Source organism: Aquarana catesbeiana, linkage group LG06 (assembly GCF_042186555.1).
Source record: "Aquarana catesbeiana isolate 2022-GZ linkage group LG06, ASM4218655v1, whole genome shotgun sequence".
NCBI classification, from domain to species: Eukaryota; Metazoa; Chordata; class Amphibia; order Anura; family Ranidae; genus Aquarana; species Aquarana catesbeiana.
The window spans coordinates 244,767,436-244,780,363 of NC_133329.1; the positions used below are offsets into that span (position 1 = coordinate 244,767,436).

General features: G+C 42.7%; 1 protein-coding gene across 2 annotated transcripts in view; it reads left to right on the plus strand.

Moving 5' to 3' along the window:
* The window catches only part of LOC141146676 (ATP-dependent 6-phosphofructokinase, liver type), a 199,051-nt gene that overhangs the window by 33,648 nt on the left and 152,475 nt on the right, over positions 1 to 12,928 (plus strand). For both annotated transcript variants that reach the window (XM_073633124.1, XM_073633123.1), the window contains one exon: positions 6,317 to 6,361. In XM_073633124.1, the coding sequence (XP_073489225.1) occupies positions 6,317 to 6,361 (45 nt within the window). The remainder of the gene's footprint in view (positions 1 to 6,316; positions 6,362 to 12,928) is intronic.

Sequence of the window (12,928 nt, forward strand, 5' to 3'; positions counted from 1 at the left end):
TCCCCCCAGACTAGGGGGAGGCCGCGGGTGATCTGTAAGGCGGTTAGACATCGCATTTTCACCCCTGTCGCGGCTGCCTCCGCCATTACACAGGCAGGCCCATCATTATCCCTCCTCCATGTTTGATTCAGAAGGGTCGGCTAGCGTGGGAAGCGCTCGTTTTTTCAAAAAACGAAGGGGGGGGGGCGCAGTTGAGGGGGGGGGGGCGTCAGCACAGTGTGCTCAGACGCCCACAGGACCGGCTGCAGGCTATTAAAGGCACTAATTACAGGTGCACTAAGCCTTCTGGAGGGACACAGAGCTGACGGTCGCATGTAAGGTGGGACACAGGCATTCTCCTAGGCAGCATTTACTAAAGTAACACCAGACTGAGCATTGGGTAGCAAGGCTTTTAGCCAGACTACATCACTCAGCAGTCAGTGTTTATTTTTTGATACCTCCACCTTGTTGCTTTGCATTATGGGTAGAAGAGGTTCAAACATCCCAAGAACCAGAGACACTAGGGGATCTCGTTCAGGTTCTAAAGGGGCCCCCTGTCTACAGCATCCTCCCCCCCCTGAGGGGCCAGGGACGGCTAGCCAGGGAGAGCCGTCGGGGTCAGGGCCTATACCTGCTTCTGGCACTTCAGCCCCTGTATATATTACACAGGAGGTTTTTTCCTCAACCATTAATGGTTTAGAGGAAAGATTAATGGCCATGATTACGTCTTCACTTGGTGGAAGAAAACGCACTAGGCCTTCCTCTGTTCCCCAAGACCCTCAGGAAGAGGAGCCCTGGGATAAAGGAGAGGAATCCCTTTCAGAGGATCGGGATGGGACGGATGATTCCTCTTCAGAGGAATCAGGTGGAGAGGGACCCTCTGCGACTTCCCAAGAGGAGAAAGTCTTAGTGCAGATCCTTACTGGATTGGTCCGCTCCACATTTAAGTTGCCCATATCTGAATCAGTTAAAGAACCCTCTTCTTCTTTAGGGTCACTGAAACCTCCTCAAACAGCACAGGCTTTTCCTGTTCATAATTTACTTGAAAAGCTCCATTATGCTGAGTGGGATCACCCAGATAAACGTTTTTTTTCCGCCGAAAAAGTTTTCTACACTTTATCCTATGGAAGAAAAGTTTATTAAGATGTGGGGAATACCGGCCATTGATGTCACCATTTCATCTGTAAATAATAGTCTGACTTGTTCTGTAGACAATGCTCAGATGCTCAGGGATCCTGTAGATAAAAAGATGGAATCCCTATTGAAGGATGTTTTCTCCTTAGCAGGTTCAGTGGCTCAACCTGCAGTAGCAGCGATTGGAGTCTGTCAATACTTAAGAGACCATGTTAAACAGGTCATCAAAGTTTTACCTGAACAGCAGGCCCAGGGGTTGGCTAACCTTCCAGCTGCCTTATGCTTTGTTGTTGACGCCATTAGAGATTCTATCGTGCAAACCTCCCGTCTTTCACTGGGGTTGGTGCATATACGTAGAATCCTATGGTTGAAGAATTGGTCAGCTGAAGCACCATGTAAGAAGCTCCTGGCTGGGTTTCCATTTCGTGGTGAAAGGCTGTTTGGAGAAGACTTGGATAACTATATCAAGAGACTCTCTTGTGGGAAAAGCACTCTTACCTGTTAAGAAGAGTAAGCGTCCCTCTTTCAAACGGACTCTTTCCCCAACGCCGGGGGCTTTAGCCTCCAGGCAGTCTCGACGGCCTCCATCTGGGTCCAGAGACAAGAGTCAACCCCAGGGACAAAAGAAGTCCTGGGGGAAGAAGCCTACTAGGCAAAACACTAAGATCTCTGCATGAGGGGGCGCCCCCGCTCACTCGAGTGGGGAGAAGACTGCGACAGGTCTCAGGGCTCTGGCAGGAGGATTTCCAGGACAGATGGGTAATCTCCACGGTAACCTTGGGGTACAAGCTAGAGTTTCAGGAGTTCCCTTTTCCCCGTTTCCTCAGGTCAAGTTTCCCCAGAGATCCAGAGAAGAGGCAGTTGCTCCTTCTAGCATTAGAGCGACTTTTGTCGCAGGAGGTCATTGGATCAAGGATTGGGCTTCTATTCCAACCTTTTTACGGTCCAAAAACCAAATGGGGATGTCAGGCCCATTCTGGATTTAAGGGATTTAAGGGATCTGAACCGATTCCTAAGGATCCAATCCTTCCGCATGGAATCAATTCGGACAGTAGTCTCCACCCTGCAGGGAGGAGAATTTCTGGCATCAATAGACATCAGAGATGCATATCTGCATGTGCCCATTTTTCCTGCTCATCAGACGTTCCTGCGCTTCGAGATAGGAGGGCGCCATGTCCAGTTTGTGGCTCTGCCTTTTGGGATAGCCACTGCACCTCGAGTGTTCACAAAGGTCTTGGCTCCTCCTCTGGCCAGATTAAGGGCTCAGGGTATATACCTGGGTTGGATCCTCAACCTAGAAAAATCTTTCCTAAAACCAGTAAGAAGACTGGAGTATTTAGGTCTGATCATAGATACAAGCCAGGAGAACATATTTCTACCTCAGGCAAAGATCACTGCTTTAAGAGAGCTGATTCTGGCAGTCAGGACCAAGAAGGGTCCTTCTGTCCGTCTTTGTATGAGACTACTAGGGAAGATGGTGTCTTCATTCGAAGCAGTTCCCTATGCTCAGTTTCATTCAAGAATGCTGCAACACAGTATTCTGTCGGCCTGGAACAAGAGGGTTCAGGCATTAGACTTTCCGATGCACCTGTTGCATGCGATGCGTCAGAGCCTCAATTGGTGGCTCATACCCGAAAACCTGCAGAAGGGGAGATCCTTTCTACCGGTCACCTGGACGGTGGTAACAGATACAAGTCTGTCAGGTTGGGGAGCAGTTCTGGAACAGTCTACGATCCAGGGGCTATGGTCCAAGACCGAGAGGACCTTACCCATCAACATTCTGGAGATCCGGGCGCTATACCTAGCCCTAAAAGCCTGGACTATCAGGCTACAGGTTTGCCCAGTCAGGATCCAGCCCGACAATGCAGGTTAAAGCGCCCCTAAACCCCTGGGACTTGAACTTGGTTCTGTCTGTGTTACAGAAACAGCCTTTTGAACCAATATGTCAGATTCCTTTGGTCTTGTTGACAAGGAAGTTAATTTTTCTGGTTGCCATTTCTTCTGCTAGAAGAGTATCAGAATTAGCAGCCCTTTCCTGTAAGGAGCCTTATTTGATTGTACACAAGGATACAGTGGTACTGCGCCCTCATCCTAGTTTTTTACCGAAGGTGGTTTCAGATTTTCATCTAAACCAAGACATTGTTCTACCTTCCTTTTTTCCAGATCCCTGTTCTCCGGAAGAAAGATCACTACATTCTTTGGATGTAGTAAGAGCAGTTAAGGCCTATCTGGAAGCGACTGCTCAGATTCGCAAAACGGATGTTTTGTTTGTGCTGCCAGAGGGTCCCAGTAGAGGACAGGCAGCATCAAAAGCTACCATTTCTAAATGGATTCGACAATTGATCATTCAAGCTTACGGTTTGAAACAGAAGATTCCTCCGTTTCAGATCAGGGCACATTCCACAAGGGCTATTGGTGCTTCTTGGGCAGTGCATCACCGGGCCTCGATGGCTCAGATCTGCAAGGCCGCAACCTGGTCTTCAGTTCATACATTCACCAGATTGTATCAGGTGGATGTGAGAAGGCATGAGGATATCGCCTTTGGGCGTAGTGTGCTGCAGGCAGCAGTACAGGGTCCTCAGGTCTGATTGCACCCTACTTGGTTGTGGCCCCCCCCCCCTCAGATAGCATTGCTCTGGGACATCCCATCAGTAATTACTGTGGCTCTGTGTCCCGTGATGTTCGAGAAAGAAAATAGGATTTTTTAAAACCGCTTACCTGTAAAATCCTTTTCTTTCGATGGACATCACGGGACACAGAGGTCCCGCCCCTCTTCTAATACACTATATTGCTTGGCTACAAAACTGAGGTATCCCTGCAAGGGGAGGGATTATATAGGGGGTTGAGCCAGTGTCCAATCACCAGTGATACCTATATAACCCATCAGTAATTACTGTGGCTCTGTGTCCCGTGATGTCCATCTAAAGAAAAGGATTTTACAGGTAAGCTGTTATAAAAAAAAAAAAAATAGGATTTTTTTAAAAGTGATTACAGCAGTTCTCAGCTGCATAAGGGGTTTGGAGAGGTGGGAGTGGAGACTGCAGGGGTGCATGGAAGTATGACCTTTCCAGTGAATGACTGTGCGGGGGGGGGGGGGGGGGGCGTGTCAGAACAAGTTTGACTTTTAGAGGACAGGCAGGCTGTGCTCCCAGCACAGGCAGAAAACTGACCATGCTGGGATGGATGAGCTGTCATGCTTAGCGTTTTCAGTTTTAAATGGGAAAGCAGGGGGAATGGTATAATCACTGAGTATTTCACACAAAGGATGTGATCCTTTTTAACATATGTACAGTACATGGTACAACAGACACATATCAGGAATATGAAATGTTTGAGTAACAAACATTTTAGCATACACAGAAAATAGTTTTTTTTTTTTTTTTTTTTTTCAGCATATTGGAAATTGGTGTGGCATTAGGTAATATTGTGATCAGAGTGTTCCTAAATACTTTAAAAGAGTAAGGCGTGAGTAACTTTCTTTCTCCTAGGCCGGTGATCATACACAGCTCAGTTTTAATCTGAATGATGAGACAGTTCTTAGCAGCACCTGTGGCTTTTGAAGTACCGGGAGTTTTAGACCTGGTTTACATGGGTGGCCAAGTAATGGTAAAAACAGGCATTTGAACTGTGGTTTTCTAGATTCAGGAATGCTTTCTGTACTGCCCATGCATCAGGAGTTTTAATCCAAAATCTTTTTGCAAAATAATGCAATCGCAATAGTTTTCTTAATTGCACCAATTTATTCCTCTTATTTCACCTGTGGGCAAAGCTTCTGCTACTTGGGGCACCACTCAAACGGGAGTTTTGCAACTCTGCGAATCCCAGTGGCAAGAATCTACAAAGTGCATCCAGCAATCACCACAGGTAATTGTTGGCTGTGCGAACAGGCACTAATAGCTGCGCTGCCACTGGTCTGTCTGTCAGTGCAGTGTACCGGCTTGGCAGTCGCTGCTATCCTCACACTGTCAAGCCCAGCAGCAGGAATCTGTAGATTCTTGCTGCTGGACTTTGCAGCTAATGCAATGGTGCCCAAACAGGGAGCCCTGACTGAAACATTGCAGTGGCTTCATAGGGGCGAGGGGAAAAGTGGTAAAGTATGTGGAACCAGCAGCACCTTCACAGTGCACATGTACGCACAATTTTTAAGTTTTGTAATGTGCCATATTTCCACTTTCAGGCGATCTGTGTGGACAGAAACATGGAAGTTGGCATTAGTGGCTTGTCTTTTAAAGAAGAACTGTACTTTTAGTGCAACTATAGTATAACCTGGCTGAGAGGTCCAGTAGCTGGATTTGCTATCTTGGCAGGGGTGCTTGGATCATAACATTTACTCATCCAGTTCTCCTCTTTTGAAGAACCTCCTCATTTTGGACTAATTTTGTATATTTCAGCCACCTATAACTAAAGGTCTGGGATCCAGAAAATGAGTCTATATGGGTAGGGTTGCACATTCATTTCTGGGGCACTGTTCTTGGCACAGACACTTTACTGCTGAAGGGGCAAAGTATTCAAAAATGTCTGTGACACATAACCTACCACCTAACCTTAAACAATAACCCACACCCGTACCCTGGCACTTGAAAACAAAGTATAGTGTATTCTATTGAGCGGATATATTGTTGCAGTATTTATCTTGGTGTTATTTTTCATGACTAACATTTGATATGCTTGCTCTACCTTATTTTTGTTAACTTTATAAAATCTAGAATTTTGCCAATCAGAATCCAGAGGGAGCATTTAATTTGACAATCTTCCCTAAATCTAACAACCATTATGTAGTATGAAAGTGTATTTGACTAGGTATACGGTAAAATAAGTAGATTGCTTTTGTAGGTCATCTTCTACAAAGTTGTGGCAGATTGCAGTGATTGTATAAAGATTACACATTCAGATTTCAAGATTTATGGCTAGTATATGTGGCTCAGCAACTATTTTACCTTTCCTATAATACCTGTGGACATAAGCTGTCAGCAGCAAGGTGAGTGCATTATTATCAATGAGCCATACACTTGTATTCTGAAAAGGAGCAGTAGTACATAAGTGCTATGTAACAGTTCAAAGCAAAAAGCAGAGCCTGTACAGGTAATGAGCAATTATGTGTTCCCCTTTGTATATCATTATTAGTGTTGGTGATCTTAATTGTAACATCTTCACCTTTTTAGATAATATAGTTTTTTTTTTTTTGTTTTTTTTTTCATTGTAGCCATCAACGGACATTTGTGCTAGAAGTGATGGGACGGCATTGCGGGTAAAGGATATTTTTTTTTTCTCTTGTAATAAAACTTTGTTTAGCTACGGGCCATGCTGTATTATGCAGTTGCAGTGTAGTCTGCTCAGAGGTCCAGCAGCTGGATTTGCTGTCTGACAGGGAATGACTAAAAACAGTGTTGAAAAATCTTTGGCTAGAAAAAAAAAGTTCACGTATCTGTATTTGAGTAGTATGTTGAGTATCTGTATCAAATCGAGATCTTTTTAATGCCTGTCAACAATTGCAATTTGACATATAGTACTTCCTTTTTCATGTGCCTGTGTGTGCGTGTGTGAGTGTGTTATTAAAAAATATGAAAAAATTAATGGCTATAATTATCATCTTACAAACTGCATATATTAAATATATTTTTCCTTTTTACCACCGTTTACCTGTGATCAAGCATGCAAATGAAAAGTGCCACTCTGGTTGGCTCTGTACCTTGTGATCGCTGTGAACCAGTCACAGAGCTTACAAGTGTAAACAGTGATGGGTACTGGAGATGGTGGAGATTTGAGAGGCGTTCTCGTTACATGAGAGCTGCTGGACGGTTAGACACAGAAACACAACACAGCCAGCACTTGAGGCCAGTACACAGAAGATCATAATTATGACATGAAAGGGGAGGTTTAGCTTGAACAGGCAGGTAAAGAGGAAAGTCGAAAAAAAAAAAAAAAAAAGTACTAATATAAAGCAGAGAGGTCATCTAGAGTTCCACAGTGCCTTGAAAAAGTATTTCATGTTACAACCAAAATCGTAAATGGATTTTATATAATAGACCAACACAAAATGGCACATAATTGTGAAGTGGAAGGAAAATGATAAATGGGTTTTCAACATTTTTTACAAATAAATATCTGAAAAGTGTGGCGTGCATTTTTGTATTCAGCCCTCCTGAGTCAATACTTTTGTAGAAACCCCTTTTCGCTGCAAGTCTTTTTGGGTATGTTTTGTTAAATCCGATTTAGGGGTCTCAAAACAAGACAAATGATGAGATAGTGAGTCCAGATCTTAAGATAAGTAGGTGCTTTTTATTATTATAGACACTGCAGTGGAGAGACACAACACACACAGATATTCAGCACTACCAGGCCGAACGTAGAAGAAAGTGTCTCTGACGTAAAAACATCAAGTTTAACAATATATACTTTATGAATATGCACAAGCACTAGGTGTATTATAGGTGTGATCATATAGTTTAGTCCAATTGGCATTCATATCTTCTTAGTAGCAAGGGAACAGTTAAATGGGTGGTTACATCATGTGACTGATAGAAAGTGAAAGAAAACATGGGCTCCGCCATCTTGGTACTGGTTCAGACCAGCTAGATAAGACTGTCCATTTCTCGGAGCAAAAAAGGGAGTAAACTGTTACTTCTTATCTGGCGGTGAAGGTCATCATAGACTGAAAACTCTGTCTAAGAAGAAGCAAGAAAGTATATTAGAAATTCTTAAAGCGACAGTCTCTATATACATACATATATATCTCAACATTATCAGACCCCTATAATTCTTCTCAGTCTCTACCAGCTTTGCACATCTAGGGAGTGAAATGTTTGCCCAATGCAAAATAGCTCAAGCTCTGTCAGATTGGATGGAGAGCATCTGTGAACGGCAATTTTCAAGTCTTGCTACAGATTCTCAATTGGATTTAGGTCTGGACTTTGACTGGGCCATTTTAACACATGAATATGCTTTGATCTAAACCATTCCATTTTAGCTTTGGCTGTATATTTAGGGTTAATGTCCTGTTAGAAGGTGAAACTCTGCCCCAGTTTCAAGTCTTTTGTAGACTCAGGTTTTCTTTTAGGATTGCCCTGTATTTGGCTCCATCCATCTTCCCATCAACTCTGACCAGCTTCCCTGTCCCTGCTGAAGAAAAGCATCCCCACAACATGATGCTGCCACCACCATGTTTCACGGTGAGGATGGTGTCTTCAGGGTTATGTGCAGTGTTATTTTTCCGCCACACACAGCGGTTTTGCCAAAAGGTTCAATTTTGTCATCTGACCAGAGCACTTTTTTTCCACATGTTTGCTGTGTTCCCCACATGGCTTCTCGCAAACTGAAAACGGGACTTCTTATGGCTTACTTTCAGCAATGGCTTTCTTCTTGCCGCTCTTCCATAAAGGCCAGATTTGTGGAGTGCACAACTAATAGTTGCCCTGCGGACAGATTCTCCCACCTGAGCTGTGGATCTCTGCAGCTCCTCCAGAGTTACAATGCGCCTCTTGGTTGCTTCTCTGATTTAATGCTCTCCTTGCCTGGCTTGTCAGTTTAGTTGGACGGCCATGTCTTGGTAGGTTTGTAGTTGTGCCATACTTTTCCATTTTCATATGATGGATGGAACAGTGCTCCGTGAGATGTTCAAAGCTTGAGATTTTTTTTTTTTTTATAACCTAACCCTGCTTTAAACTACTTCAACTTTATCCCTGTCCTGTCTGGTGTGTTCCTTTGGCCTTTATGATGCTATTTGTTCACTGAGGTTCTCTAACAGAGCTCTGAGAGCTTCACAGAACAGCTGTAGCTATACTGAGATTAAATTCCACACAGGTGGACTCTATATTTACTAACTAGGTGACTTCTGAAGGAAATTGGTTCCACTAGATTTTAGTTAGGGGTATCGGAGTAAAGAGGGCTGAATACAAATGCACGCCACAATAAAATCCACAAGGGAACAATGGGAGGGACTTTGTGATACCAATGAAATATGAAACATGCATAATAATCAGAAATGTATTGAAAAGTCATTAAAAATAACCCCCATAACGAAAACAAACTGGAGGAGATAAAGGTATCAAAAGCATTACACAATACCAATTGATAAAGATAATTCATAAAAAGTGATGAGATGATCCTGCTTGATCCTGGGGAGGGGCTCTGGATTCATGCAATCGGGATTATCTCATCACTTTTTTTATGTGTATAGCTCAATATATAATATACAGTATCTCACAAAAGTGAGTACACCCCTCACATTTTTGTAAATATTTTATTATATCTTTTCATGTGACAACACTGAAGAAATTACACTTTGCTACAAAATAAAGTAGTGAGTGTACAGCTTGTTACATTTTGGTGTTCGCTCTCACTCTCTCATACTGGTCACTGGAAGTTCAACATGGCACCTCATGGCAAAGAACTCTGAGGATTTGAAAAAATGAATACAAGAATTGTTGCTCTACATAAAGATGGCCTAGGCTATAAGAAGATTGCCAAGACCCTGAAACTGAGCTGCAGCACGGTGGCCAAGACCATACAGCGGTTTAACAGGACAGGTTCCACTCGGAACCGGCCTTGCCATAGTCCACCAAAGAAGTTGAGGGCTCAGCATCATATCCAGAGGTTGTCTTTGGGAAATAGATGTATGAGTGCTGCCAGCATTGTTGCAGAGGTTGAAGGGGTTGGGGGTCAGCCTGTCAGTGCTCAGACCATACACCACACACTGCATTAAATTGGTCTGCATGGCTGTCTTCCCGGAAGGAAGCCTCTTCTAAAGATGATGCACAAGAAAGCCCACAGTTTGCTGAAGACAAGCAGATTAAGGACATGGGTTACTGAAACCATGTCCTGTGGTCTGATGAGACCAAGATAAACTTATTTGGTTCAGATGGTGTTAAGCGTGTGTGGCGGCAACTAGGTGAGGAGTACAAAGACAAGTGTGTCTTGCCTACAGTCAAGCATGGTGGTGGGAGTCATGATCTGGGGCTGCATGAGTGCTGCCGGCACTGGGGAGCTACAGTTCATTGAGGGAACCATGAATGCCAACATGTACTGTGACATACTGAAGCAGAGCATGATCCCCTCCGGAGTCTGGGCCACAGGGCCAGTATTCCAACATAACCCCAAACACACCTCCAAGACAACCACTGCCTTGCTAAAGAAGCTGAGGGTAAAAGGTCTCCAGACCTAAACCCTATTGAGCATCTGTGGGGCATCCTCAAACGGACGGAGGAGGAGCGCAAGGTCTCTAACATCCACCAGCCCCGTGATGTTGTCATGGAGGAGTGAAAGAGGTCTCCAGTGGCAACCTGTGAAGCTCTGGTGAACTCCATGCTCAAGAGGGTTACAGCAGTGCTGGAAAATGAGAGTGTCCACACAAAATATTGATGTGGGCCCAATTTGGACATTTTCACTTAGGGGGTGTACTCGCTTTTCTTGCCAGCGGTTTAGACATTAATGGCTGTGTGTGTTATTTTGAGGGGACAGCAAATTTACACTGTTATACAAGCTGTACACTCACTAATTTACATTGTAGCAAAGTGTCATTTCTGCAGTGTTGTCACATGAAAAGATATAATAAAATATTTACAAAAATGTGAGGGGTGTACTAATTTTTATGAGATACTGTATATAAAAATATATATCTGTATCAATATACTGTACCTAGAAGTCGGACATACAGGGTATTTTATATGTCAGAAATGAAGCTACATGAAGGGTAAATATAAATCTTCTTTTTTTTTTTTTTTTTTATTTTTTTATTAAATTAGTATTAAAAGGCTGAGACTTTAAGTTTTTTATGGTTATGATCACTTTAAATGCACAATTCTGGTAAATGTAAACTTTCAACTTTAATTCTAATGCCTTTATATTATGTCCAGTCTATCAGCCTCCAGCTTCTCTGGGTTCAGATGCTGATCTTCCCTGCACAGGGCCCTTAAAGTGATTTGTAAACATTGAAATTTCTTTTTTTCTAAATAACAAACATGTTACACTTGCCTGCTGTGAGCAATGGTTTTGCACAGATCAGCCCCAATCCTCCTCTTCTGAGGTCCCCTGCCGATGCTTCTGGCTCTTCCTGCCTTCAGTGTCCCTATAGCAAACTACAAAGTATGGTAGAGTGCACTTATAGTAAGTTTAAAAAAAAAACTGCTGCTTTTTAGAGTCGCTCTCTTCCTTCTCCTGCTCAATACTACATGTCCCATGAGGCATTGCTCATCACACATTCATGTGTTTTCAGGCACTTGCTGAAATGTATGGACATTGTACTGAGCTGTATGTGTGTTGCACTGTATTTTCTGATATGTTCACATATAAAGCAACCTGTATGCAGGCCAACTAATGGATTATGAAAATGGTTGACAACTATTTTCATCTATTATAATTGTAGCGCCACCCTTGAAATAGCCACTTAGTGTTTTTGGGTTCTCGCTGTGCCTCAACTCCAAGAACAATCTCTGCCCCTCTGGCGCACCTGGTTAAATTGAGAAACTTCTGTAACAAGGTACATACACAATTAGAAAATACCCCACACCTGGCTGTAGTTACTGTAGTAAATGTGCACACACACCCCTGTATAGTGATAAGCAAGTTGATATATTGAAATCACTTCTCCAAAGTAAGTAAACAGGTGGGGGCTTAAGGGCAGTAAGAATTGGAGGCAGTCTTTGGTCCTGACTCTTCAGCTGACTAAGTCGCTGGAGCTCTGTTACTGTTGGCATGCTTTGAGGCAGTTTTTAAGGCCTGTGGGCAGTGATTGAGTGAATATATGACTGACTGTAAATCCTAGTGGCTCAGCTTCTGATGATGGCAGTAGATAACGACAGGCAATCAATGAGTGTATAAATGTGTTTGTGTGTGTGTGTAATACACCAATATACTCCTGCGCTAAAGGAGAAGTGTAGTGAGTACAGTATCTCACAAAAGTGAGTACACCCCTCAGATTTTTGTAAATATTTTATTATATCTTTTCATGTGACAACACTGAAGAAATGACACTTTGCTACAATGCAAAGTAGTGAGTGTACAGCTTGTATAACAGTGTACATTTTCTGTTCCCTCAAAATAACTCAACACCCAACCATTAATGTCTAAATCGCTGGCAACAAAAGTGAGTACACCCCTAAGTTAAAATGTCCAAATTGGGCCCAAAGTGTCAATATATTGTGTGGCCAACATTATTTTCCAGAACAGATATATGTATAAACGGACTACCAATAGTGTAAAAAGGAGTAAAGCCAACCTCTCACCTTATCCCAAAATAATACAAAAATTTGGAGAATTGCCCCAGGGATTTTGCGGGTGAGAGGGGATGAAAAAGTACACAAAGGTAGTGATTGATAGTAATGACTGATTGGTATAGATCAAGTGATAATATAATTGTTAAAAATATATATAAACTTTATTCAAAGATTGACACAATAGGAGTTAAAAACAATGGATATGTCATACAACTGTTGCACCAATATCATGTTAATATAGGTTCTATACAAAGAACCACATGTATATATGATACATTTTAGAGACCCGACATGTTTCGGAATATAAAAGATGTGATTCCTTCTTCAGGGGTTTCGTGTGAGGTTGTATGATATAATCTAGAAAAATACATGAATAGAGTATACCAATCAAAATAATTTCATATGTATCAAAGATGAAATGTAAATAATCAGGGTACATAGAGAGGGGGGGAGCTCTGGGAGGAGAGAATAAAGAAATAATTAATGATGGTAGAAAAACTTACTAGTACACACCGCTGTGTTTGTTTATATGGATCAAAAGTTACGCTAAGTTCCACAAGTCGTACTCCAGAATCCGATCGCCTCGATGCCAATTAAGGATGTTG